At 49.3% G+C, this 26882-nt stretch overlaps 7 protein-coding genes across 12 annotated transcripts; 3 read left to right on the forward strand and 4 right to left on the reverse strand.

Moving 5' to 3' along the window:
• Positions 1–93: 93 nt before the first annotated feature.
• LOC6736907 (ubiquitin carboxyl-terminal hydrolase 47) lies at positions 94–8603 on the forward strand. 3 transcript variants are annotated; one of them, XM_016170906.3, is made up of 11 exons: positions 94–374; positions 3299–3527; positions 3590–4214; positions 4269–5244; positions 5310–5697; positions 5757–6674; positions 6731–7711; positions 7776–7902; positions 7961–8031; positions 8092–8225; positions 8288–8603. In XM_016170906.3, exons 2-11 carry the CDS (start codon positions 3339–3341, stop codon positions 8496–8498), a joined length of 4620 nt encoding a protein of 1539 aa, XP_016030557.1. In that variant the 5' UTR covers positions 94–374; positions 3299–3338; the 3' UTR covers positions 8499–8603. The 3 variants fall into 3 exon arrangements, with proteins under 3 accessions (XP_016030557.1, XP_016030556.1, XP_016030555.1); XM_016170905.3 differs by having other exon boundaries at positions 3590–5244; XM_016170904.3 differs by lacking the exon at positions 94–374 and adding an exon at positions 1271–1405 and having other exon boundaries at positions 3590–5244.
• Positions 8604–9069: 466 nt separating this feature from the next.
• On the reverse strand, positions 9070–12797 carry LOC6736908 (proliferation-associated protein 2G4). Its single transcript, XM_002083724.3, has 8 exons — positions 12467–12797; positions 12213–12310; positions 11784–11920; positions 11559–11721; positions 10680–10901; positions 10167–10392; positions 9701–9828; positions 9070–9637 (listed from the first exon to the last, which is right to left on the reverse strand). The coding sequence occupies exons 1-8, from the start codon at positions 12552–12554 to the stop codon at positions 9524–9526; spliced, it is 1176 nt and encodes a 391-aa protein (XP_002083760.1). The 5' UTR covers positions 12555–12797; the 3' UTR covers positions 9070–9523.
• Positions 12798–12967: 170 nt separating this feature from the next.
• LOC6736914 (thioredoxin-like protein 1) lies at positions 12968–14248 on the forward strand. Its single transcript, XM_016170908.3, has 3 exons — positions 12968–13509; positions 13567–13850; positions 13910–14248. Exons 1-3 carry the CDS (start codon positions 13144–13146, stop codon positions 14121–14123), a joined length of 864 nt encoding a protein of 287 aa, XP_016030559.1. The 5' UTR covers positions 12968–13143; the 3' UTR covers positions 14124–14248.
• LOC6739617 (bifunctional coenzyme A synthase) lies at positions 14159–16012 on the reverse strand. The gene is made up of 2 exons (XM_016174315.3): positions 15346–16012; positions 14159–15278 (listed from the first exon to the last, which is right to left on the reverse strand). Exons 1-2 carry the CDS (start codon positions 15902–15904, stop codon positions 14281–14283), a joined length of 1557 nt encoding a protein of 518 aa, XP_016030560.1. The 5' UTR covers positions 15905–16012; the 3' UTR covers positions 14159–14280.
• A 111-nt stretch (positions 16013–16123) lies between these two features.
• On the forward strand, positions 16124–23385 carry LOC6736916 (ubiquitin carboxyl-terminal hydrolase 36). 4 transcript variants are annotated; one of them, XM_016170913.2, is made up of 4 exons: positions 16124–17091; positions 18749–19494; positions 19553–21187; positions 22299–23385. In XM_016170913.2, exons 1-4 carry the CDS (start codon positions 16761–16763, stop codon positions 22680–22682), a joined length of 3096 nt encoding a protein of 1031 aa, XP_016030565.1. In that variant the 5' UTR covers positions 16124–16760; the 3' UTR covers positions 22683–23385. The 4 variants fall into 4 exon arrangements, with proteins under 4 accessions (XP_016030565.1, XP_016030563.1, XP_016030564.1 ...); XM_016170911.2 differs by lacking the exon at positions 22299–23385 and adding an exon at positions 21522–21952; XM_016170912.3 differs by lacking the exons at positions 16124–17091; positions 22299–23385 and adding exons at positions 18340–18502; positions 21522–21953.
• A 57-nt stretch (positions 23386–23442) lies between these two features.
• LOC6736917 (nucleolar protein 12) lies at positions 23443–24491 on the reverse strand. The gene is made up of 2 exons (XM_002083728.4): positions 24331–24491; positions 23443–24271 (listed from the first exon to the last, which is right to left on the reverse strand). The coding sequence occupies exons 1-2, from the start codon at positions 24390–24392 to the stop codon at positions 23542–23544; spliced, it is 792 nt and encodes a 263-aa protein (XP_002083764.1). The 5' UTR covers positions 24393–24491; the 3' UTR covers positions 23443–23541.
• A 95-nt stretch (positions 24492–24586) lies between these two features.
• On the reverse strand, positions 24587–26750 carry LOC6736918 (membrane-associated tyrosine- and threonine-specific cdc2-inhibitory kinase). Its single transcript, XM_002083729.4, has 4 exons — positions 25697–26750; positions 25490–25635; positions 25069–25433; positions 24587–25012 (listed from the first exon to the last, which is right to left on the reverse strand). Exons 1-4 carry the CDS (start codon positions 26649–26651, stop codon positions 24877–24879), a joined length of 1602 nt encoding a protein of 533 aa, XP_002083765.1. The 5' UTR covers positions 26652–26750; the 3' UTR covers positions 24587–24876.
• Between the last annotated feature and the right edge of the window lie 132 nt (positions 26751–26882).

Below are 26882 nucleotides of genomic sequence, written 5' to 3' on the forward strand. Positions count from 1 at the left end.
AAGTAATTCAGAAATGTAACTGAAAGTTAAAATAAAGAAGTTTTTTAAGCCCTGCCAGTGTGGCCGTAGGACGCAGACTTGGCCATTGCCGCTTCAAGGCGTTTAGTATTTTGCAGTCAGCGCCGTGCAGTCACACTGAAACGAGCAAGTCTGGCAAAACAGCCGAACGGAGCAACAAAAAACAATTGTAAAAATGACCCGTCGAGGCTCGTTGTAAGCGAATTTCGAGCGCAGTCAGGACGCAGGAGCAGCCAAGCAGGTCGGGATTAGGACCGGAGCAGCAGGATCATCGGGCGAGCAGAGCCGCAACCCACACTAACCACAAACGCAGCCGTATACCGCAGTATTTCCATACACACACACACACACTTTAGGTGAGTGAGACGGAGGTACACACACATGCACACACACAGAGAGAAGAAAACAAGGCGCCCCACGAATTTTTGCGACATATGGACGCGCCTCGCTAAGGACTAATTTGCCAGCGCGAAGGACATCCATTTGGGGCCACTTTTTGGGACAAACTCCGGTCGACATATGCGTGTCACGTTCCACTGTCAAAGCCTTGACCGATCGCCCCGCCCACCGTTCACCTCCCCATCGCTGGAAGTATTGCGCAAACGAATGTGACCCTTAACCCTTGCCCCCACCCCCTCCGCAAAGAATATCCTTTGGCATGGCGCCTGTTCAAAGGATGTCCCACTGCAGCAATGCAGCATTGTAGCAGCGACGGCAGACCCATAAAAATAGTCATTCATTCCCGCAAATAGAGAGCTGGCACATCGAAGAGAGCAAACGGTCGACATTAATAGCACTTTCGCTGTAAACCCAAACATATCGCCTATATTCATTGAGTAATCCGTCTAGGTTCTCGGGACCCAAACGTTCCCCCCTAGTGAAATACCCACCCACTGCATTGTGCGGCGATAATCGTTATCAGTTGCAACTCGTGAGTGGTCATTGATATTCGCAAAAGGCAACTGCACAAAGTGCAACCCAGTCAATTGCTTACATTACTCCCCATTATCCTGTTATTTGTTTAGAACTAGTGGCTTGGGTGATGTTGCAATCTTTATTCAAGTTCGTAGAGTGTTGGTATATATTTCTTATCGCATCCCGAAGCTATAGAGGCTATATAAAAGTAATGTTTTCCTATCGAAGAGTAAGCCAGATAAGTAAACTGTTTCAACCATGTCTCATTTTTATAGTGCAACCCGTCGAGAACTTAGCACGTAGCTCGCTTCGCCAAAGATCGGGCGCCAGATCGGGTGGTGGATCTTCGGATCGCAATCGGAATCGGCATCGGCATCCTAAGCGGCCAGTACACGCGTGAACTATGCCGTGCGTTGACGGTGCGGTCTTCTAGTTCGGAAAGATTTCGGCACACTCAGATCAGACACAGACGGTAAAACTCACCAAAATCCGTTGCATATATAGACCACGGATATGTACACACTTATTCACACAACATTGGAAGCTCCAATTAAAGTTGTGCGACGCCTAAGAATAGAAAGCATTTCGTAATGGAGATTTTGTGTTCGAGAATGCATTATATGATCGGGAATCGAGAATCCTACAATTTCCGGCACCCAGCAGCAGTCATATCTCAGTCATCTCATGGCTTTTGTAGATCACATAGATTTCGCAGTACCGAAATAGTTCAAAAATAGCACAAATATATGCGAGCATGAATGTGCCCCTCCCGCCGTCCCCCTTTGGTTCGTGTATATAGCATAGATAACTCGCGATATCGGTTTCTGTAATACCCGACCAACACAAACATTGACCAAAAGATCATCGTCATCATGTAAATATTGAGTGGGATGGATGGGGCCAATGTGTTGAAAGTGCCTGACCATTCTGATGAATAGGATAGACACATTCGACCAGTCTGTGCGCTTCTCTGAATCTCTGAATATCTCAAAAACCTTCGCATTCACAAATAGCCCGATATACGCGTATTCAAGAAGCTCCCAAAGCTGTCTTATATCTTGCTCCTCCACTCGCCTGTGTGCTTTTTCCGACCGCTCCGATGTGTCGTTGTGTCGCCGCCGACAGTTTTTATTTTTAGCAGCATCTTATTTTGATTTTGTGCTGGCCGACGTGTATTAGCATTTTTGGATCCCCATCTCACTCGCTCCCTTGCCGGGCAATGCGGTTTGTGTTTGGACCATCCAACATGTGTTTGAACGGCCAACTGCAGCGCATTCACATCGCGCACCGTGGATGTGCATCCTCCATTCGGAGGAGACCCAAAATATCTTGGCTGGCTGGCTGTCTGTTTTGTGGTTATTTCGGTGCAGCGAATTGGAAAAACATTGCAAATACCCCGGCCGCAATTGCTTGCGACACTCAATTAAATGCTGAGCAATACGAATCGATAGAAATTATTGCCAAGATAGTTTAATTTTAGATACAATTGACAGGCGAATCGATGCTTTTTTTGACTGCATATTTTGGAGTAGATCAATCGCTTTTCGCCTAATATTCAGCATCTGCTTTCCTTAAATCTGTCGAGTTCTACAAATGTTTCTAGAATAATTCGCAGTTTCTCGCTTATATCCGATAAGTATAAATTTGTACATATGGATATGTCCACCGCCCACTTGCAATATGCGCACTGCCGAATTGGAGGCGCCAGATATTCGTTCGTATAATAGCCACCACTTCCGTTACAGAGTCTTGCGGGGAGCCACAAAGAAAGCCAGCTGAAACATGGAGCGACATTTGCACTGAAATTTATGCATTCGGTACGCCCGACGGTGATAGCTATGGTCATGATGATGATGATGACGTTGGTAGCCCATTGGAGGCAAATAATAATTCCCGTAGCATCCTCCGGAGGCAACTGATGGTCGGTTGTTTACGAAATTCCGCTGCGCGTTAGTCACGACGTCGATTTCGGGGGGCAGTCGATGCTCGATTGGGTGTACGTGCTATATGTGTATATCTATCTATATATATGTATACGGCAACTGGTGCTGGCCCGTACAAATAAGGCGCGAAAAGCAAACCCGGAGCACGTCAATATCTGCGGCTGCGGGAGGCGGACGGAATCTTCTTGGTTTCTGCCGCTTTATTCGCGAATGGGGTCGAAAACAAGAAGATTTCGCAGTAATTTGGGGCTGGGCATCTCTTCCTTATTTACTATGGGGCAAGAAGCATCGTCATGTCCAGGAACTTGGTGTCAAAGGTGTCGTGTCACCTTGTTAATTCTAAAATAAGGAAATTAAAAAAAAGGAAACTCCAGACAAAATTCATAAGTAAAGCCAACGTTTCGCTTACAATCTATTTGCAGGGTTTTCTCCACCATCACTTGATTATTCCGGAGCCTGGCCATGACGGACAAGGAGAGCGAGCAGTGCACCGTCTCGGTCTTTGACCAGACACCCGGCTCGGAGCAAAAGAAGATCAACGTAGTGGTCCGCTCCCACTTCACGGTGAAACGCGTGATTGACCTTATCGGCACGCAGTTCTCGTACGGAAAGTTCGAGCTGTTGCTGCAGCCACACGATAACAAGGATCTGGTAAAAAGATCTGCACATATAGAGGTTCTAATAAAATGCTAATGGAAACCCTTCTTCTTTAGGTCAATCTGAATGCCCTGGAATCTCAGCTGATGTACGAAGTGGCTGGATTTGAGCCCCAGCTGAAGAATCACTTGATCCTGCTGCCCTCCGACAGTTGGGATGGCGACGTGACCAAACGCTTTGAGTTACCCATTAAAAGAGTGATAGTTAAAAAGGTTATGAAGTCGGACGGCGAGAAGGCCAAGAGTCCTGCCACCGGCGAGAAGAAGAAACGCGTAGTTGGCGAGAAAACGAAAAAGAAGCCAGCTTCGGGAGCTTCCTCTTCAAGCAAGACAAAAACGACGAGTGAGGACTCTTTGGCCAAGACCAGCATCAGTTCGGAATCAAGTCCCGAAAAGACGTCCAAGATCAAGACCACTGAAGCACAGATCTCCAAGCCCGGTTTGGAAAAAGCTCCCAGGGCTAGCCCTGAAGAATGCCCCGAGCTGTCTACAGAGATAAGCTCTAAAAACCCTTCTTCTGAGAGTCCTGTGGCCAAAAAAACGGCCAAGGTCACCTCCAAGCCGGCCCTAGAGTTGCTGAGTCCAATTAAGCCGGCATCACCCATCAAAGAGTTGGACTGCGAACCCGTAGACACTCTAAGCAAGCAACAGCTCTCTGAGCAACTGCAGCTGTATCCACAAGGTAGAAACCTAATCTCACCGGTGGACGATGCTCCTTCAGATCTTTTCATCTCAGATGCTGAACAATTGTCGGACGACGACCTGGCACTAGGAGCATCTGCTAGTCCGACAATGTTGGGACCTGGATACGATTACGGAGCTCCGACCGGTGACTCGGACGCCGAGGGTGGGACCGGAGTGGCAGACCCATCTACAACTGGAACAGACGATGGTACGTACCCGGCTCTGTCAAACTTCTATCGTCGCAAGTATGGAGGCGATGCATGGCAGAGATCATGGGAGAGAGTCAATACACCGGCTGCGGACTTCGTGTCCTCAGCCACCACAGAAACTGAGGCAGAGGCACGGCAAACGAGCGTGGGTCCCAGGGGATATGTTGGTTTGGTCAACCAAGCTATGACCTGCTATCTAAACAGCTTGCTGCAGGCACTCTTTATGACACCCGAGTTCAGAAATGCTCTGTACCGCTGGGAGTTCGACAATGACAACGAGGCCAAGAACATACCATACCAACTGCAAAAGCTCTTCCTCAACTTGCAGACCTCGCCCAAAACGGCGGTAGAAACCACTGACCTGACCCGCAGCTTTGGGTGGGACTCGACGGAGGCCTGGCAGCAGCACGATATCCAGGAACTGTGCCGAGTTATGTTCGACGCTCTGGAGCACAAATTCAAGAACACTAAGCAGGCAAATCTCATCTCTAACCTGTACGAGGGCAAGATGAACGATTACGTCAAGTGCTTGGAGTGCAATACTGAGAAGACGCGCGAGGACACCTTCCTAGATATCCCGCTCCCTGTGCGGCCCTTTGGAAGCAGCTCCGCATACGGCAGCATCGAGGAAGCTCTGCGCGCCTTCGTCCAGCCAGAAACGCTCGATGGCAATAACCAGTATCTGTGTGAGAAGTGCAAAAAGAAATGCGACGCTCACAAGGGACTGCACTTTAAGTCCTTTCCCTACATCCTCACGCTGCACCTTAAACGCTTCGACTTTGACTACCAGACCATGCACCGCATCAAATTAAACGACAGGTTAGTCTCTTTGCAATAATCCATAATCCACAAAAATTTAATTCTATTCTCGCCCTCTATTTCAGAGTGACCTTCCCTCAGACGCTCAACCTGAACACGTTCATTAACCGAAGTGGAAACAGCGGTGAGCAAAACTCTCAGCTCAACGGCACCGTGGACGATTGCAGCACGGCGGATAGTGGATCCGCCATGGAGGACGATAATTTGAGCAGCGGCGTGGTGACCACAGCGAGCTCTAGTCAGCACGAAAACGATCTGAACGACGAGGATGAGGGCATCGACATGAGCAGCAGCACCAGCAAGAGCGCAAAGCAGGGATCCGGTCCGTATATCTACGAACTGTTCGCCATCATGATCCATTCGGGCAGCGCTTCCGGTGGCCACTACTATGCTTATATTAAGGACTTCGACAACAACGAGTGGTTCTGTTTTAACGATCAGAACGTGACTAGTGTAGGTGTTTGCAATGCATTAATAACTTATGAAAATATTGAACGACTATCTATCCGTAGATCACCCAAGAGGACATCCAACGTTCGTTTGGCGGACCCAACGGGAGCTATTACTCCAGTGCCTACACCTCCAGCACCAATGCATACATGTTGATGTACCGGCAGGTGGATGCCAAAAGAAACGAGCTGGTCGCCAAGGTGGCCGACTTTCCTGAGCACATCAAAACGTTGCTACCAAAGCTGCACTCGGAGGAGGAGACGCGCGTGTCCCGCCTGGGCAGGCATATCACGGTTACGGACTTGGCTCTACCGGATTTGTACAAGCCACGCGTCTACTTCTATAATCCCTCCCTGAAAAAGATGAAGATTACGAGAGTGTACGTATCGCAGAGTTTCAACATCAACCTGGTTCTCATGTCGGCCTATGAGATGTTGAATGTGGAACAGTTCGCGCCGCTTTCCCGCTGTCGCTTGGTGGCTTACAACTCCTCGATGGATACGATTATCCAGTCCCTGGAGAGTTGCACAGACCCAGCTTTGACCGAACTGCGCGCGGCTCAGAACTACAGTCTGGACTTCCTGCTGGAGTACCGGGCTGAGGACCAAGAGTTTGAGGTCTATCCGCCGGACGGCATTACGTGGTATGTGTTTAAGGTAGATCTATCGACCATGGCGATGGACGGTCCCTTCCTGGTTTACTCAGCAGCGCGGGAGCGGGAAGCCAGCGACGTCCTTCGCCACTCGATCGCCCTCCGTTTGCACATTAGCGAGCAGCAGTTCCTACTCGCCACGGTGCGCGGCACGGTGCCGAAGGCTTTCGTGGCCTACGATCCCCATCCGTCGCCGGAGGCCCTTCAACACCTCCAGAACATGGCCAACACCCAGTTTAAGTCCATAACATACTTCTACTTGAACGTGCCCAACACGGACGCCGCCACCCTTGAGATGCTGGGTGTGCCCACCGTTGAGTCAAACGAGGTAGGTTTTACAACAGCTGGTTTATAACAAAGTTTAATTTTTGGCGGTCCTTTCAGTGCGCCAGCGGAGGTGATGTAGTGGATGCTGCAATGATGAATGGCGTGGCACCTGGTCACATGTCATCCAGCAACGACTGCGATTGGAGGCGCTACAAGCGAGATATATTGGAACCCATGTCCCAACCCAGTCCCAGCCACGGCCACGAGTCCAACTCGGAGGACAGCAGTCTGAGCGACGGAGACCGAACTCTGGTGGAGACGGACAACATTGCACATCGCGGTGGAGGCGACAGCCAAGTCAGTTCGACCAGTCACTCGCCGCAGCTGTCTAGTCCGGAGGACGAAGCAGCCTCACACGATGCCATGATGCGCGTTCATGCCTACTGCAATGGAAACGGCAGTTATGCGGCGGCCGATGTGGTGGATCCCCTGCTCCTGCCCACCAGCACCAACCACTTCTTCTACGCTACAAAGGTCGAGTGCGTGGATGTGGTTGGCACCGGTTCCAGTTCTGATCACCAGTCCGACGAAGAGGCTCAGCTGCGTAAGCCCACGCGTGCCTATAAGCTGCTGGTGGGCACACACATGCGAATGGGGGCCTTTAAGAAACACATCGAGCAGCTGATCCAAGTGCCCGCCGCCCACTTTAAACTGCAGCGGAAGCACGATAATAATCTGTCGAACAACCAGAACAACTCGTTGGTACATCTCATAGAAGGCGAAACCCTGACGGTTGAGTTGGGTAAGACGCTGGAGGCGGACGAGTTCAAGGCCAAGATTCACTTTCTGCGACTGGCGGACATTGATAACGAAACGTCCAAACTGCCTTGCGTATGCGAGTGGGTCTACAATGCCAACACCACGGCGGAGCAGGCCAAGAAAGAACTGGTGGCCAAGCTGCATCGCATAGACGCCAAGTACGCCACACTGTCTGTGCAAAACTGTCGCATCTGGCTGAAGGGCGGACGTATTCCCATCAAGATTCTGTCCGACGATGAAACGCTCTACTGCGACATGCGCTCCAGCATCGCAGCGGAGGTGGGTTCCCCTGTCTCTGTGATAAGAAAAAAACTTAACTTGAATGTATATCACACCATTTCAGTTCATTGTGCAAGAGTGCGAGGAGGGAGTGAACCCGCAGCCCAAGGACGATTCTCTGACTTTATTTGTAAGGCGGTGGTGTCCGGATAAACTTGAGTTTGGAAAGTTCCAAGAAATCACTTTGGACCGTAAGTTTAATCTGTATATTGGCCTGTAAGCAGTAAATCGAACTCGTATCTTTTGCAGAGGACAGCGAAATCAGACTTTCATTATCACAGATCAGCGACATTACAATAGACAAACTGAGCTATATGAAGGTTCGTAAAATTGCGTTCCACTGTGTATATTGATCTAAATTGCATTGGTCTTTTCTGCAGTTGAACAGCAACTTCCCCTGCACAAGCATATCAGCGTTAAGCATTAACGAGTCCAGCAGTTGGTACTCCGTGCCCACCACCCTGGACAAATATCCGCTTAATAGCACACAGACAGGAAACATCTACCTGTACAAGTAAGCGTGGAGCAAGTGGCAGTGGTATATTAAGTTCCTAGACTAACTAATGAATTCAACAGAGATAGGACGGTACCTGCGCGAGAGCTGACGCTGGAGGAGCGACGCCTGATGAACGTCAAGGAGAAAGCACGACTGGATCGGGTGGGCTGCGTGTCCACCACGCGGTATGCGCAGCGCCGGGAACGTGCCTTGAAGATCTACCTGGACTCTCCGGAGAAGTCGAGCAACGTGACCGCCTCCGCACCGATGGATGTGCATGTCAATAATTAGTCTGGCGAGTAGGAAACAGTCGCGGCGATCATAACAAAAAAAAAAGTACACCAAACCATGTATGTAAGCAACGGCAGACCATTAAATCCCAGATCCTCATTTAAACAGCGGCCACATATCTTTGTCGTCTGCAAGTGCTGCTCGTGTTTTCTGTACTTCATCCGCAGCAATTGCGTTTTTTGTTGTTCTTTATTTTGTTTGGCGCAAGGGAAGAGGTCAGCGAGTTGGGCAAAGACGCCGTAAACGGCATCGAATTGGTCTGGTCTTGGATCTGGGATGGACAACTGGGGTGGCCAAGTGGGCACAGCACTAAGTGACGTTTTACATAACGAAGTTATTCTTGCAACTTTCGTAATACAAGAGTTCAAAGATGAGACTGTAAAATTTAAAATAAAAAACGCAAGAAATCTAAATTACATATTGTATAATGTGAATGTGAACATCAAAACTAAATTAAACGTATAAAATAAACACAACTCTCAAGTGCATTTATTAGAATGAGAAGCGTATCGAATTCGAATTAGAATTGGGCGCCAGCGGAGAGTGTGCATAAATGAAAAATCGTTTGGCATTTATCCGGCTGTTTTATAGAAAATGTTAATTTTATTTAATACCTACTACGCAGTGTTAATAACGTTTCACTTGAATTATATTTTAAGATCATTTAGCGTTAAAATTGTTACAATTTGATGACAGTTCTTGCTTTGCTTTTTCGTTGCGATGATGTTGAACAGACCGATAAACGAAGGCAGCTTATAGTAACGGAAATAAAGAGGTAAAGTTGGCGCGGGACCGACCGACCGACCGCCCGCCCGCCCTGTTGATGGATGGAGGATTTTTGGGGAAACGTATCCTCAAATTGTTGCCGTCTTCTCTTCTGTCCTGTTCTGTTGTCAAAGGGGTCCTCTAATACGCAACGAATTCGATAGTAAAAATCTGTGGAGCGGCAGCGGTAGGCAGCGCAATTGTTCACATTGTGTTTCCGTTGTCGGCTTGGCGGTGCGGATCATCATCAGCGGGCTGGCCTATGCCTTGGTCTCCACGGCCGGCGCCGTTTCCACCTTTGTCGCCGCTCCAGCTGCTGCCTTCTTGCCCTTACCCTTGCCCTTCACGGGACCCAAAGGCTGCGCGAGCAGAGTCTGCAAAAAGTTGGGATTTCGTTGAGTACCCATCGTGAAATCAAGGAAATTTTTGCAACTTACCTTGAGCTCCTCCTGCGCAACACTGTACTCGCTCACATAACTCTCCGCCTCGAATGGGATGCCGGTGACCAAGTTGACGCCGTTGGGCATGAGCAGAACCGTGTGCTTAAACTGCGCCACAATCTCGGCTGTAATGGAAATGATAAGGAAATGGCTTGTTTAACTTTGTTATGACTTCCGGCTAAAATGCGAACTTTATAAAGGTTGCTCAAACTAGTTTAGTCTCTTAATTAATGCATTTACTTTAATAAGTATAGGAAAACAGGTTAATAGATTGGACACGATTGTGACAGTGCCATGTTCAGACAGAGGCCACACTGAGGCAACTGCTGAAGACGTCAATGCCTGGGATTTGTTCTGGCAAAATGTCTGGCCGCACTTAGCACGCGAAGGTGTACCAAGTCCGGAATTAAGTTCTGCCAACTCGCATAATAGGAATAGGATGAATAATACGCATCATACTTACATGGCTTCTCGTACAGCACTTGGAAGGGCTCAATCATCTTGTGGCCGACGCACTCAACAACTCCCATGCGGGCCTTGGTCTCCTCCTCGAAGCTGCGGATGTTGAATGGCATGTTTCCGTACTTCGTTTTCACCTCTGCCAGCAGAGCACGGGATGCCTTCATCTTGAGCATGTAGTTCTCCTCAGACTTCTTGTAAATGGAGACCTTGGTGTCCTTCTCGCGTCCCTGCAACGAATACGAATAATGTTAGCAATAATGTTCTAGCTGCGATGAATAAGGATCCAGCTTATATTTGGCGTTCTCAGATCTCATAATCTTGCAATCTTCGGACAACAGCCAGCCGGAACTTGGTGTCTGCACGTGCCGCATTTTAGTAAAAAAAAAAAAAAACGCCGAGCAAACAAGTCACTCTCGCAACAAACACCGCATTCCAGCCAAGTCATCCTCAAGCGCGTGTTTTTAATCATTGAACAAATTAGTGGAGATGTAGTGTCTATTGATGAATTACTAACCACTCCTTCCCCGGTGCTGACGATAACATCGATGGCATAAACCTCGTACGTTTCGAAGGTGCACTTCTCATGCTCCTTGCGCTGCGCCTCGCTGGGGTTCTGTATGATCGTCTTCTCACCGTCAATTTTGAACTGCTTTAGCTCGTGACTGAGCATGCCCTCAATGGGCTTGCACTTGTACGACTCGCTGATTTGTTGCACTGCATCGGTGAGGGAGTAGTTCTGTAAGGATACAGGATTGAAACATAAACATTAAGTATTAAATAAAATGGGAATAGTTCAACGCAGAGATAAAGAAAACATTTCATTCCCATTGCCAAATCTTAATCAAATATTATAGCGTACTAAAGATAACGCAAAATAACAATAACTAATCGGCATTATCATTGCGATTGTGGACAACTTTAAAGACCGAACATTTCAAGTATCTAAACTTGTTCAGTTCACGAAATCGACACTGTTGATCTCTGCAGACGTTGAGCTGTGCTGAGCCACGAGTTAAGGCAACAGACAATCCGTTGCCTGCAAATTACAATTCCGACCTATCTTTACTCTGGAGATGTGGACAACTTTAAAGACCGAACACTTCTAAGGAATGAACTTGTTCAGTTCACGAAATTGACACGTTTTCTATCCGCAGGTGTTGAGCTGAGCTGTGCCAAAGTTCGAGCGCAGTCAATCCGTTGCCTGCAGAAGAAGTAACCTTGTGGACAAACTGACAAGAAGCCTCCAGTCCTGAATAATGGGCCAGGGCAATTACCAGCTGCCACAGTTGATCTATGCAAGTGTTGAGATGTTCAGTCGCTGGAAAATCGCGGCAGACAATCCGTTTCTTGCAGGTATTAACGGAGGAGTACTTAGAAGTAAGGGAGGACTCACATTGGCGCCGGACTTGAGCAAACGCAAGGCAGCCTGGACAGCCCAGTAGGCGGCGAGGATGACATCGGCCTGGCGACCACTGATCTTCTGATCTGCAGTAGCGCCTACCACAATTGTGTGAGCGGCCACGGCAATGAAACCATCAATGTGGGCTCCCAGATCACTGTAGAGAAGAATGGTTACGAATTTTGTGGCGGTATATGTGGAATAAGAGATATAACTTACATTTTGACCACATCACCGGCCTTTAACGTGTAGTCAGCATCATTTTTGGCTGGCGAGAAGTGGCAGACACAGTTGTTGACGGACAGACAGGTGGGAAAGGCGATGCCCTTCTTCAGGTCCTTCTCCTTTTTGTATACCTGTTTGTGAAAGATCGATAAAAGCATTAGATTGCTTGTTCGTTGTATGATATATCAATGATAGTGCGCGGTGTGTCCTCAGATCTCATAATCTGTAAATCCTCGGGACCGTTTTGGCGAGCACACAAGCCGGGCACGTGGAGCATTGAAATCCCCGCGTGCGCCTGGCGACCACGAGGTGATCCCCAGCCCGCACAGCACATGGTTCGCCATAGGGAAACCCTCAAAGGTGTAAGTCTTAATCATTGGACATAGAATTGGCGCCAATGACCGCCAGGTGGCCACCACTTACTTTGCCGGTCTCCTCGGTGAGCTGATTGTCACCCTGGGTGCAGATCTCCCGGACGGAGGCATCAACCACGCAGAGTCCAATTACCGCCTTGAGGGTTTCTATAATTAAACGAGCAGACGGTGTCCAGAAATAGGCGGATTAACCAACGCGTGGCGCACAAGGGAAAGCGGCATTCGGTGCATTGTGTAAGCGCCACGTAGCAGCGACTCCAGGAATCGGCCAGCGTTCGCTGTTTCCGGCCAAGGAATACTCACTGTTGACGATTTCACCGGCCAACTTGTACTTGGTCACCACCAAATCCTCGGCGATGGTCTTCTCGGGCTCCTTTTCCACATCTGCCATTGTACTTGACTATAATAATTTTAAAATGGCGACTTAATGAAAATGCGACCGACTGAAACACCACGAGGTAATGAAAGTGTGGCCAGGCGCCGCGCAGGTATCGAAAGTTCCAGTTGCGTGGATGGTGGGACCGCTGATTCGCCTTGACAACCCTGGCCAAATAGGCGGTAAACTTAAGATGAGCGTGACGGCGTAGATTGCTAGTCGCAAACGCTGAATGAATTTTGAATGACACTTTAAGCTATGTCTAATGAGCATATTTCATAATTAAACATATTGTATATTTATGTATTAATATTTATGTTTCAATAAAAATTTAAGTAATAAGTTTCAGTATTTTTTGTGTTACATATTAATGGTCACTCTAAAAATAGGAAGTCAAAGAGCTCGATATATCGATACCATCGCAGTGTGACCGCCTTTGGAATACCGCATTCGGTATTTTTCTGAGCACGAATTTGTACTAAATGCATATTACAAGTCATCTTTAACAAAAAAAATTCGCACGTTAATAATCCCATTTACCTGCGTAAATCTAATTCGGCTGCCGAAACAAAAGCTCAACTAGAAGAAACCTAAACCTGTCACCATGTCCGTGCGCGTGATCAACGACGAATCCCACTTCCAGGCGGAGTTGGCCCAAGCGGGCATCCAATTGGTTGTGGTGGACTTCACAGCTGCTTGGTGTGGTCCCTGCCAGCGGATTGCGCCCATCTTCGAGACGTTTCCGACAAAGTACCCCAAGGCCATTTTCCTGAAGGTGGATGTGGACAAGTGCCAGGACACGGCTGCTGGACAGGGCGTTTCGGCCATGCCAACGTTCATCTTCTACAGAAACAGGACCAAGATCGATCGCATCCAGGGTGCGGACGTTAATGGGCTCGAGGCCAAGATCCAGGAGCACATCGGCACCTCCGGTGGTGATGAGGGAGGCGAGGATTACGGGCAGGGATTGGTAAAATAGTGCAAAATTTTGAAATGTTCCAAAAATAATCCCTAATCCTTCCTACAGATGGAACTGAACACCTTTATCTCGAAGCAGGAGTGCGAGTGCCTCAACGAAGCCGATGACCACAACTTAAAGCACGCCCTGGCCTCCGCCGGTGGCTACCTGCAGTCCGACTGCGATGAGCAGCTCATCCTGTCCATTACCTTTAATCAGGCCGTAAAGATCCACTCCCTGAAGTTCAAGGCACCTTCGCACCTGGGTCCCAAGGATGTCAAGCTGTTCATCAACCAGCCCCGCACCATTGACTTTGACATGGCCGAGTCCATGACCAGTGTGCAGGACCTGAGGTGGATATTCCCTTCTCTATGGCTGCTCAGCTCTTCTCATTGTTAATCCCATTTTGCAGCCTGGCTCAGAAGGAGCTGGAGAGCGGAGTGCCCGTGAATCTGCGCTATGTCAAGTTCCAGAATGTGCAGAACATCCAAATCTTCGTGAAGAACAATCAGTCAGGTGGCGATGTGACGCAGATTGACTATATCGGCTTCATCGGTTCCCCCATCATGACCACCAAGATGAACGACTTCAAGAGAGTGGCCGGCAAGAAGGGGGAGAGCCACTAAGTAACCCACTAGGATTCCATCGAAATTTTCAGCGATTTTCCCAATGACGTCGCAGCATTTCTTTTAAACTTTGGACTTACAACTAAACAATACACAACAAATGCATAAAGAATCATACAAAATAAGGATCAACAAGGTAATCTAAATATCCATCGGGTTAAAGGCTGCTCTGGCAAGAATCCAGTTCCTTGGTGAGCATTTTCCACGCACGCTCCGCCTGTTTCTGTGTGAATTCGTGATCCCACTGCGAACTGAATATCACATGCGACTTGGCCACGATCTCCGAATTGGGCACCTGACTGGCCAGTCGCTTTTGGGCCTCCTCCTCGCTCAGCTTGTTGCGCTCAATAATTCGCCGCACAGCCTCCTCCGGTGGCACAATCATGGACCACACCTCATGGCAATTGGTCTCCCAGCCCGCTCGCAGCAGCACCGCTGCCTCCAGGACCACCACACGCGGTACGTCAGCCTGGGAACGCAGTACATCCAGCCGCCTGTTAACCTCCGCAATAAGTTCCGGCCAGACAATTCCGTTAAGTGCTTGCAACTGCTTGGGATCGGCAAACACCAAGGGTCCCAGCTTGGACCGATCGATGCGGCCATCGGCTGAAACAATACCCTGTCCGAAGTGCTGCACAATTCGGGTGTAGCACACCTGACCCGGTTCGTAAACATCGTGCGCCACTTTATCGCAGTCGATGACGTGGGCGCCCATGTTGGCCAATCTCTCGCCCATTTTGCTCTTGCCAGATGCGATGCCGCCAGTGAGTCCAATAATGTAAGGGCGCGGCGGGAGCTGTGGTCGTGGCTCCGGCCTTCTCCAGCGGGTTCCCAGCAGATCGATGCGTGTGTTACTCGAGCTGACCTTGGTCTCGTGGATGCCATCATGCACGTTGCTTTCAACAATGTCAATCACAAAGATCTCCAGCTCGCGCAGTTGCTTGGCCGAGCGTACCTCGTTGACCTTCTGCCCTCCTCGCAACGTCTCCGCACTGACCACAATCAGGTCCAGGTCTGGATCCACTTGCGTGGGACCAAAGGGATCATCGATGGGCACAATCTCGTACTGCAGCGTACCATCTATGTCCATTAGGAACTCCCTTAGCCGGGCGATGCGCTCTTCCACGGGCAAAATCAAGTCCGGTAGCGTCTTTCCTGCAGACAGCGATAAGAATGGCCGTTAAGATAAGCTTTTTATTTTGCCAATTCATGCCCGTCTTACCCTTCGTCATGGCGGAGGTGGTTACGCCCACAACCAAGCGCTTGCAGGTGCGCAGTACAGCCTGGGTAAGGAATATCTTATGCCCCAGATGAATGCGATCGAATGTCCCGCCCAGGACAACCGAGGGATACACCTTCGGCGGCTGGGTGTCATCCTGCTGGGCCCCTAAGTCTGAGATGACCGAGTCCTCCAGGAAGATTGTTGGCTTGCTGATGTTAAGATCCGCCCGGAGCCTGTCGCACAGCTCAGGATGATGTGCATCCGAGAAGATTAGGTCGACGGGCTGGCGCAACTTCAAGGATCCACTGGCACCTGGTCGTAGGGGCGAGACAAGGACGCGCAGGTCCAACTGGTTGCCCACATAGCTGCTGCTGTTGGCGTACAGCTGCGAGATTAGACGACCCCAGACCGGAGGCGGTGGCACTGGTGACGTCGTGGACGTTGACCCCGTCACATTTAGGTGGATGTACAGTGAATTCACGTACTTCTCGATGGCGCGCAGGGATTTGCCAAGGTGCTTGATGTTGGACACCACCAGGAGACCTGTGGATGAGGCCATTCTGCTCGATTGATTGCGACTAATTGTGAAGGCTAGCTCAACAATTGCATCAACATTGTGACGAGGGGTTGTCGTTCCCAATTACAATTATCGATACGTTCTGATAAGGTGTAAAAATACCGTTATAAAAATAACATTTTTAACTCGAATAGTAGGCATAAATAAAAAAATGTAGCTGCAAGCCTTTCAATAAGATATTGCTTACATTATCAAGGTAATATATGTCATATTAAATTTAAAAAATTTATAATTGTTAAGAAAATATCGAAATACATTTTAGTAAATATCGTGAAATGCTTTAGGACATTTCGACAGGCCTACCGCGTCACTGGGCCGCTCGCGAGTTGGCAGCCCCAAACGACGAAAATGAAGCGAAAAGAGAATCCGCAGTCGGAAGAAACACGAGGGAAGGAATTGCCATTATTTTCGAAAGCAGACTTTTCGTTCTAAAATGCCTGGCCGCGCACGAAATTGAAACAGATCGGTTTGTGAGCGAACGTTTCTTAATCGTAATGCTCAGTAGGCCAACACATCAAGATCGCAGCGCGAAAAAGCCAGAAAAAGAAGAGTGCTCCCGAGTGCGTTTGTGTGCGTGTGTCGGTGTCGCAGTCGGTGTGTGAAGCAAGAAGCAGAGTGTTCGAGAGCGGGGCGAGGAGAAAAGTGAGCGTAGAGCAACTAAGCAGTAGGAGAGTTTTGAAGGACGTGTGGACAGTGCAGAAGCATCTCCAGAGTCTGCTTTGGATCGCACGCCCATGTGCATTAGCTAACTGGGTGGCGAAAACCACCAATACACGCCACACCACGCCCCCCACACCCGTTCAAAATTCCACCGCAAATACCCAGCCGGAGCATCGCCATGCCCGTTTCGATGGCCGTATGCGAAACGGCGAATGTAGTCAACGCAGCGCTGCGCGAATCCCTTGGCGGCAACTCCTCCGCCGGCTCGTCGACTGACCAGGCCAAGAGCGGCGAGGACACCAACGGCAGCCTGCAAAATCACATCGTGGCCAATGCTAAGCGCATCCTGATGGCCAAAATCGAATACGAGGAGGTGCCCAACTACCACGAATCGGTGCTGGAGAACCTCAAGTCCAAATATATTGTCATCAAGCCGGGAAATCCAGGCGCCATCAATGGCTTTAGTGGCAAAAACAATACAGGCAAACTTGTGGGCGCAAATGGACATGGTGAGTACACTGAGTAAAGATATACAACAAATATAAAATCCAAAAGTTGCTTGCAAAAGTGGCTTTTTCCGTCTGCGCCTTCGTCTGTGTTTCTTCTTTGTGTGGCAATTTTTGCGCAATTTTCCATGTGCTATATCTTCATATATATATATATATATATATGTATATGTTTCGTCCCATTTGTTTTTGCCAGATCTTTTGGGAATATCCCTCCACAAATCACGTGTGATGTTTTTCCGCAAACATATTTTTTTTATTGCTCCGCCTGCATTTTGTCGGCAGTGCAGTCGACGTCGGCAGCGCAGCATACCTGTACTTTTTAGGCGCTTCTATATGTGTGTGCGTGCGTGTGTGACGGCGTTTTTGGGTGGTGTACGTGTAAACAGAATGCAAAGGAATACGCGGAAAAAGCAAAACAAGTACAACGCCGTAAAGAGTAAGCTGGGAAAGTGACAGCAGCAGCAGCAACAACAAAGCCGCCTCTTCCGAACTTCTGATTCACAGAAGTTGTGGCGGAAAAAAACGTGCTGTATTTCCAGCGGCAAATGTAAGAAGAAAAAAAAAAGACAAAAAGCACGAGGGCTCCCCTCCGTAGTTCCGTCTCTTTCCCCCGCACACATGGCCAGCCCCAGCGGTGCTTTTACTGGCTTTGTTTTATTTTTTAAATGCGGTAAATGCGCCGCAATCTGCTTGTGCGTGATAAAAAAGAGCACAAACAAAGGCCAGACTCGCAAAAGTGATTCACACAGAGCAGGAAGTGGACACAAAGCCCAGCAGCAGGAGCTGTTACAAGATGTTTCGACTTTTCTTTTCTTTTTTTGGCCTGGTCAATGCCTCGAACACAGTTACAAAGACAATAAAAGGGGGGAGCATTGGGCCTACAACAACCACTGTTAGGTCGCGCCAAAAATTCAGTTGGCAACACTGTGCCGCCCCAACCCCCTAGGCCAGAGTGAGTCCACTGTATTCGTCGGCAGAAGACACTTCGACTGCTTCACCACTCGCCATCCCTCTCATTCGCTTGCTGTTATCAGCTTAAATTTTCTTCTTCTGCCAGTCGCCATCCCGCTCACACGCTAGCTGTTATCAAAGATTCGATAGTGCTGGGTAATATCTGAGATATGTGTACCAGAATAGGTACAATTTCCCAAACAAAACTGCAAGATACATATTTGGGGTAAATATAAATTTACGATTGAGATGACTGCTGTGAAAATATGTTCAGATAAAATCTGGTCATATCACATTCTGTAAACATGTTCAAGGATTTGTATTTCAAAATTTAGTACTAGAAATTCGGCATAGACTTTGTGTTCAAGTTTCTTTGTTCTATTGAGAATAGCTATCTTAATGCTGCACAGTCTGGTGCCTAGGTACAATAAATGTGTACCCTTTCCAACACTGCGAACAGGTGATGGAAGTGCGATTGTGTGTCAGCAGTTTCCACAGCGAGCACTGCTCGTTTTATTTATATTTCATAGCAGCGCGGATCAAGTGACTTAATCTGCAGAAGGGAATCCTTCCAATAAATGCATTATGACTGTGATAATGGTGGACGGGTTCGCCCTGTGGCTGCTCTACAAACTGTTCCTGTCTCCCTGCTGCCTTCTCCTGTGGCACGTGCTTAAACTGTCTACCGTCCTTTTTACCTTTGCAGACAATAACGGCGCCCGCAAGCAAGCGGAGCACCCGAACAATCAGTCGCACCACAATCATCCGCATCCAACAAGCAATCCCAATGAGTTGCCCAAGCCGAAGAGGGTCCTCTATCCGCGGGAGAACATACGCATTGGCTGGAAGCAGTCGGAGCGCAAATGGCAGGTGGGCACGGGCATGATCAATGTGGGCAACACCTGCTACCTCAACTCAACGCTTCAGGCGCTCCTGCACATACCCGCCCTGGCCAATTGGCTCGTTTCGGAGCAGGCGCATCTGGCTGACTGCAATGTGGCCGAACCTGGCAGCGGTTGCATCATTTGCGCCATGGCCAAAACACTTTTGGCCACCCAAAGCAATCAGTCGGCCGTCAGGCCCTTCCTCATCTACTCGAAGCTAAAGCAGATCTGCAAACACATGGTCGTTGGTCGCCAGGAGGATGCGCACGAGTTCCTGCGCTTCCTGGTCGAGGCCATGGAGCGGGCGTATCTAATGCGGTTCCGCAACTACAAAGAGCTGGATCAGCTGGTAAAGGAGACCACGCCCCTGGGACAGATCTTTGGGGGCTATCTGCGCAGCGAGGTGCGGTGTCTGAGCTGCAACCATGTGTCCATCACGTTTCAGCACTTCCAGGATCTGTTGCTCGACATCCGCAAGGCAGACTCCTTGGAGGATGCTTTCGAGGGACACTTCTCTCGAGAACGGCTAGAGGATATGGGCTACAAGTGCGAGGGATGCAAGAAGAAGGTAGGTCTTTGTGACCTTTGTTCTGTAGTTCATTTTTATTTAATCGTATCGCTTGCAGGTATCTGCCACAAAGCAGTTCTCTTTGGAGCGTGCCCCAATCACGCTTTGTATACAGCTGAAGCGATTCTCCATGATCGGCAACAAACTGACCAAGCAGATCTCCTTCAAGCCACGCATCGATTTGAGCAAATACGCAGCCCGTTCACCAGCGGCTCAGGCTCAACCGCTTACCTATCGCCTGGTGTCGATGGTCACTCACTTGGGAGCGTCCCAGCACTGCGGTCACTACACGGCCATTGGATCCACGGATACGGGCAGCTTTTACAACTTCGACGACAGCTACGTGCGGCCAATCACAATGCAGAATGTGTGCAACACAAATGCCTATATTATGTTTTTCGAACTGGATCTCTCACAGGCTGCCAGTCCGCCGGCCAACAGGCCCAATGGAGTGCGTTTGACCAACGGACACAGCACAACGCCAGTGCCGGCGGCGACTGTGTCTTCGCCTTCACCAACGCGTTTCATTGGTCCTCAACTGCCGCCGGTTGGAGCAAACGGTTACACCAATGGCAATGCCCAGAAAACCGCCATCCAGTTTAAGCAGCAAAACCAGCAGAACGGACTCCAGCTGGGGACCGGAAAGTTTCAGGACACTGCGAAGCCTCCACTGGTTGGCGCATACGCTAAAGGCGAAGCTACTTCAGCTCCCACTGCAAATGGTAACAAGAGTTCCTCCCCAAGCAGCAACAGCAGCAGCAACCACAAATCAATAAACCAGCAACAATATCTGCCAATATCCTCGGACGATGAAGACATCGATGATGAGATGAAGCCCGGGCCAACGACAGCCCAGCTACCGAGCATGCCCAATATGACGGAGGATAGTACGGAGCCTAAGGCAAAGTCTCCTGTAAAGATTCATTTAAAGACTCCCGTCAAAACGCCACTGAAAAGTCTAGTGCCCTACGAATCCGCCTCTGAGGAGGAGGAGGCGCCTCTACCGAATCCCCGCCAGAGTACAGAAGGGGAGGATTTTAGCGAGTCGGACCAAGAGTCTGGCCAGACCAATGGTCACAGTAAGACCAATGGCAGCCTCACCAACGGCTCAGCCTCGTCATCGGTTCACGTTAACAACAGCAAACAAAAGACTGATGCCATAGACGAGATATTCAAGAGCCTGAAAAAGTCCGCAGACAGTGAAGAAGACGACGACGAGGAGGAGCCCAGCATTCAGCTAACAAATGGATGGCACCCACAGAAGCAATCACAGTCTCAAAGCAAAGCACCACCATCGCCCAAGACGCCACCCTCGCCAGCGGTCATCAAATCGAAGACGGGTATCTGGAAAGTTACGCGTAACGATGAGGTCGATGCTATCGACGATGATGATGACGCCGTGGTGGTGGAAGGAGCGCCGGTGAAAATTCCAACGCCCAATAAGACCCATCGCAATCCCTTCTCGAGTAGCAAACCCTCCACGGACTCGCCCGCAACGCCAGGCGCCAAGCGCCAAAAGTTGCTCAACGGCAGTGCGCTCAAGTCGCACCAGCAGCCAAGGGTGGGCAATGGCTACCAGAGCAATGTCACCTCGAATGGAAGCACCGTCAATGAGCTGCTGAAGCAATCGTATCGTGGATACGGCGCCTCCGTGCTCAGTTGGAATGGCAAGCCGGCGGAGCTCGAAAAGGAGGTGAGTTCAGAGAGGCATTTTCTTGAAGTGCTTATCTATCCCTTGTAACCATGTCACTAACGTTGATACTAAATCTATGCATGGTAAACACTTTCTTTGGGTCTGTGCTTCAAAAATAACAAGTTGCGGGCTTAATACGTTGGAAGCGTACATAAATTGGTTTTCTTTTGCGGTTCTACCTAAATCTTTATTCTTTAACTGGCTGTTGGTCTTCTTTTTTGTTTTCTATGTCGTTCGCTTAGCTGTTGCATAAAATGCAATTCGATTGAGTTGATTTACTAAACGAACTTGTTTGTAATTTGCATTTGTTTCCACATTATCCCCATTCATTTAGCCTTTTGAGTTGGTTTGTGCGAAACGGATAGCTGGTCACGGCAGTGTGGAAGGCAGCGATATCGTCGAGGGCTCGGTGGCAGTCGACGCGGCAGTGACTAGTAGCAGTGACAGTAACGACGTGGTCGTAATTGCAGTGGCGGTATCAGACGCGACCGCTGACGCACCCGATCCGGATCGTCTCACGGACGGCCGGTAGGAGGCAGAAGCGGCGGCGGCAGAGGCGACGCTTCTTCTGTTTCCCCACTAAGCTCACACCACACAAAACAAATACAAACAATACGATTACCCCGAATAGTCTGTGATGACTGCGTTGCTGGTATCCGTTCCCAACCGGGCGGGCACCACAACGCGTCCTCTGTTCAGCGAGTGTGAAAAGTGTAGAGAGAGTTGCAAAAGTCATTGCGGGAGAGAGTGACTGCACCAGAGCCTAGGTAATTGACCCGATGACTCCGCATCCGTGTCCCCGTGCAATGAAGCTTATGATTTGACTGCTGGCCGGCACGTTGTTTCTTTCATTTCACCCGCCTGATACGCCATAAATTCAACCGTTGTGCCGTTACCGTTTTGCCTGATAACCTGTCACCGTGAACCGTAAACCGTAAGCCACTCACCCATTTCGATTAGACTGTGCATATTCCCAGTGCTTGTTCGCGAGCGTACCGCACTCATCTGCATAAGCTCCATTACCTAGCGCATGCCAGCCAGCCAGCCAACCAGCCTGCCCATTCACAAGGTCCGAACTCTAGCCTAATGCTTGATATTCTGTTTTCCGCAGCTACTGGTGGATGCGCGCGAGCAGCGGCAGCGGGACCTCGACGACGACGAAGAGAACGAGATGGATCGTGGACGTCAGCGGAAGGTGAAGTCCGGTTCGGCTAAGGGAAACAATGCCAGCAACAGCACGCCCGGTTACAACCCATTCCAGGAGTACGAGGGCCAGAAGCGCTGGAACAAGAACGGCGGAGGTGGTGGATTTTCTCGATTCCACAATCAGAACTATCGCCAGAACTTCCAGCAGCGCAACAAGTTCAAATTCAACCGCTTCGGAGGACAAGGCAGCGCGAAGTTCCAGCAGCAGCGAGCCCTGCAACGACACCTGTCCGCCGGCGGTGGCTTCAGCCGGCGACAACCTTCGGCGCAGCAGCAGCAGCAAACCTAACTGGATGCGGATAGGCAAGGGTCAGGAGAAAGAGAAGACGGAGCGGAAGAGGGAGACGCCGATGCGACTGCGGCGTGTGCATTTGTTATTGGATTTCAATTTCGCATGAGTTTTGTAAACGTTTTTTAACTGCTGATGATGAACATATTAGAAGTAGGAGTAGGCGTAGGACTATAAGCTATAAGCTAGAGCATAATTGTTGCCCCCCAAAATCATCCCCAACCTTCACCCAAGCACACAGCCCCATTAGAAACTAAGGCTATCATTAAGTACGATAAAAAGAAATGCAAGATTGTGTTTGGCTGAATTCGTTTTTATTGCATTGGATCGGTATCCTTGCACCAATCGGGTTCTGGGGATACCGTTTTAATGACGCCAATAATCAAGCAACAAGGTTACCGCTCTAATGTTTCATTTTTAAAAAATGTTAACCCCGTAAAGGCAAACACTAAACAGGCTGCACAACTGCGCAGAATGGAAATAAAGCAACCCAATACGTTAAGAACCTATCCCTAAACAGCATGCAAGCAAAATTTGTACATAGATTTCGAGACTAGACCTAGGACCCATGAAAAATTTATTGTAATTTTAGCGGCGCCCCCCTTTTATTTATAGAGCATAACCGAACGGCGGCGAGCAGCGATATTGCCAATGTTAATAACCCAAAAAAAATAAAGTATGTTGGATGTATATGTACCATGAATACGACGGAGAAATGTGTACGCGAGCGGTGAAAGAAAAGATCGGCCGCATCGGCGTATTAGCAAAATTATTGTACAAGCCAGGAATTATACAGTTTATTTGATCAACTAGAGTAATAGTAAATAAACCGTAAAACAAACTATGCTAAAAGCTAAACTTAGTCGGCATTCCGTTTGCGCCGCAGCTCCTTCTTGTTGACCATCCGACCCTTTCGGTACTTGGTCTGGTTGGCCTTTCCGTACTTGAGCTGCTTGCGCTGGTGCTTGGGAACGCTCTTGATGGTGTTGTTGCGGTCCCGTTTGGCCTTCTTCTGGTTGTTCTTCTTGTCCAGGCGCTCCTTCTGCTTGAACAGCTTGCTCTGGTGCATTTTCTTCAGCGTTTTGGTCTTCATCAGGCGGTCGAGATCCTTTTTGCTCTTGATGTCTGGCAGCGTGGAGTTGTTGCCCTTCTTGGCCTTCGGCTCCTCTTCGTCCTCCGGCTTGGATTTACGTTTGCGGGCGTTGGGATCGAAATCCATGCCGGGTATCCTATTGGCCTGGTCGGCTTCGTCCTCCTCGCTCTGGGCAGGCTGCTCCTCCGGTTCGCTTTCCTCTGCCGTGTTGGCACCCAACATATTGCGCTTGGCGGCCAGATCGTTGGTGGTCAGCTCCACGATCTTCACTTGCACTTCGTCATCTTCGTAGGTCTCCTCCTGCTGCTCTGCCTCCTCGGCCTTGTCCTCCTCGGTGAGTTCGCGCAGTGGTTCGAAGGACTTCTTCAGGTGGTTGAAGCCATCCTTTACCTCCTGCCGTATGCGCTTGCGCTCGTTCTTGAGGTTTCTTTCCAGTTCCGCCTTTGCACGCGATCGTCGCTCATTCTTTCTTTTCCGGAAGCCACTGAGGAACTCTCTGCGGGATTGGGATGTGGGCATTAGTATCCTCTGGGGATTTTTTGTCTCCTCACTTACATGCGTTTCTTGTTGTCGAAGACAACCTCTGTTTTCTTCTTGGGAGCCTTTTTCCTGGTCATTTTCGAAAATTGTGCTATTCGTTTTTGTTTACGTTTTCAACATGTGCGAGAGCGGCCAGTGTTACCAGATGGGCAAAATACTTTTCCCCGAAACGAAAGGTGCGTTAAAATTCAAAAATTTTTAAAAGCAATTTTTATAGTGATGCGTTTCTTGGTTTTTACCTTTAATTTGTTGGTATCATATGTTATACAGGTTTTTAATTTCAATTAGTTTTATTTTTAAACTTTTCAAATCGCTTTTCGTATATATATCACATGATTATATGTTCAAGTTCAACAAGTTCTTCTAAAGAAGCATTAACATTACACAATCGTAAGACTATATCTAGGGAACTTCGTACAACACTACGATCTAGAACTAATCAAAATACAATTAACGATATATTCTGTTGCCATATGTATCTGGTATTCGTTTCGTAACTGATATATATTGGGTTTATCATAAATTCATTCGGTTTACGTTGCTCGCTGGCACCGTACTCACTCACTCGTCGTCATATTCCAGGACGAAGAGTTTTTTGCGTCGGAACGATGAGGTGTCCAGGACCTTGGCGGAAGACAGGGCGGAGCATGGACTCTCGAAATCGTGTACCTGAACGTACCTGCCCATTGAATCCACACTGAAAGCGGATGGGTTACATGCTAGTCCATGAGGTAAGCGATTGAGGGTACTCACTTATTCTTTAGCAAATCCAGACGGGATTTGCCTTGGTTTGTGTTCAATGGCGTGGAATTTATTACGTTGGGGCTACCCTGATTGGAGAGGTCCAGCGGGTCCTCGCCGGAAAGGAAGTCGGAGGCATAGCAGTCACGATTGGCAATGGGTGTGGATCCTACCAGCTGGAACTCCACCCGAGGCACCAGAGGCACTCCCTTTGACGAAGGCGAGGATGGCACTATGTTAATGTTGGGCTGTGAGGCCGTTATGGGCTTGCATAGATGCAGGACCTCCAGGAAGTACAGAAGGTAACGAAAGGCGGCTGTTTTCCAATTGCACATTCTTCCCCAAACGGCACGGCGAGATCGCCTAAAACTACGCGACTGCAAGTTGTCAAGAGTTAAGATTGATTCTCAAAGATGTGCTTGGGAATGCTTACCAGCATTGTGAAGTTCATTAGCGACTTGCGCTTCTTTTGCAGGTACTGCAGCTTGGGATGTGAGAGTAGCTGCTCGGCCGTTGGCCTCTGCGCAGGATCGGGCTTCATCATGGACTTAATTACCGACTGCAGCTCCAGTGATATTTCTGTGCGAAGAGAAAGGCTTTAGGAACCTGCCATTTAAGTAGACAGCTAGTCGCAACTCACTGTTTATGAACTCCTCGGGCAGGATGCCGTGCCTCAGTTCGTGCCACAGTGGGCCGTTGGAAGGAAGATCCATGTAGCACGCCAGCTCTAGCATGGCGATGCCCAGACTAAAGATGTCCGCAGCCTTGGAGAAGTGACCCTGCAGGATCTCTGGAGCCATATACCTCGAATCTCCCTCCGTGGCGTGATGGCTGTTGGCCCTGTCCACATCGATGACCAGTCCGAAGTCTGCCAGCTTGCATGTTTCGTCGTCCTCACCGATCAGAACGTTGTCCAGTTTAATGTCCAGATGGATGAGATTCCGGTCGTGCAGCGACTTGAGTCCTCGCAGCAGATCCAGCAGAATGTGCCAGATGCGCTCCTCCGGTATCCTTTGGCAGCGCAGCAAGTACTGCTCCAGGCTTTCGCGGCACAGCTCCATTTGCATGTACAGTCGGTCGTACTGCTCCCAGGCGCGGATAAACCGGATGCAGTTCTCATGGCCGGAGAACTCCTCGTAGCGCCTCACCTCTTCCAGCCGCTCGGCGCGGTACTGTTCGCCGCGGAACAGCTGCTTGGAGATCTTGACGGCATACAACCGGCCGTCGGTGCGATCGCGCACCTGGTACACCTCGCCGAAGGATCCTTCGCCCAGTTTGGCCAGCCTTTCGAAGCACTGCTCGAAGTGTGACAGGGACAGGGTGCTCAGCTCGGCCTGGACTGGCGACGAGGGCAGCGTACTGGAATCCGAACACCCGGCGTCACGAAAGGAGATCGCGTGCGCGATCTGGGAACTATTGGTGCTACAGGAGCCCAGCGATTGGCTTCGGTTCAGATTGTTGTTATCCACGGCGACATAGCCACGCGTCTTGTACTTGGGCGGCCGGAAGCGATTGCTGTTCTCCCCATTGCACTGTTTGTGTCTGTGTTTGTCGTCGTGCAATTCCGGGAGGGGCAGTCGATGATGCTTTTCCATTTTCAATTTTGGGTGTCTTTTCTTATGAGTGGGCGAGTGTGACCATATCGGACAGCCGGCGAAATCCTGGCTTCTTCGCTTGAGACAATAAGAGCCGGCTAATTCACATGTATTTAATTATTTTGATCTTTATTGGGGTATAATTATTTGTTTCAATTAACTTAAGCTCCTGTAATTGGGTACAGTTATTACAAGCACTTGAAATGTCGCTTAATTGTCTCGAATAATCAT

This window comes from Drosophila simulans, chromosome 3L (assembly GCF_016746395.2).
Source record: "Drosophila simulans strain w501 chromosome 3L, Prin_Dsim_3.1, whole genome shotgun sequence".
Classification (NCBI taxonomy): Eukaryota; Metazoa; Arthropoda; class Insecta; order Diptera; family Drosophilidae; genus Drosophila; species Drosophila simulans.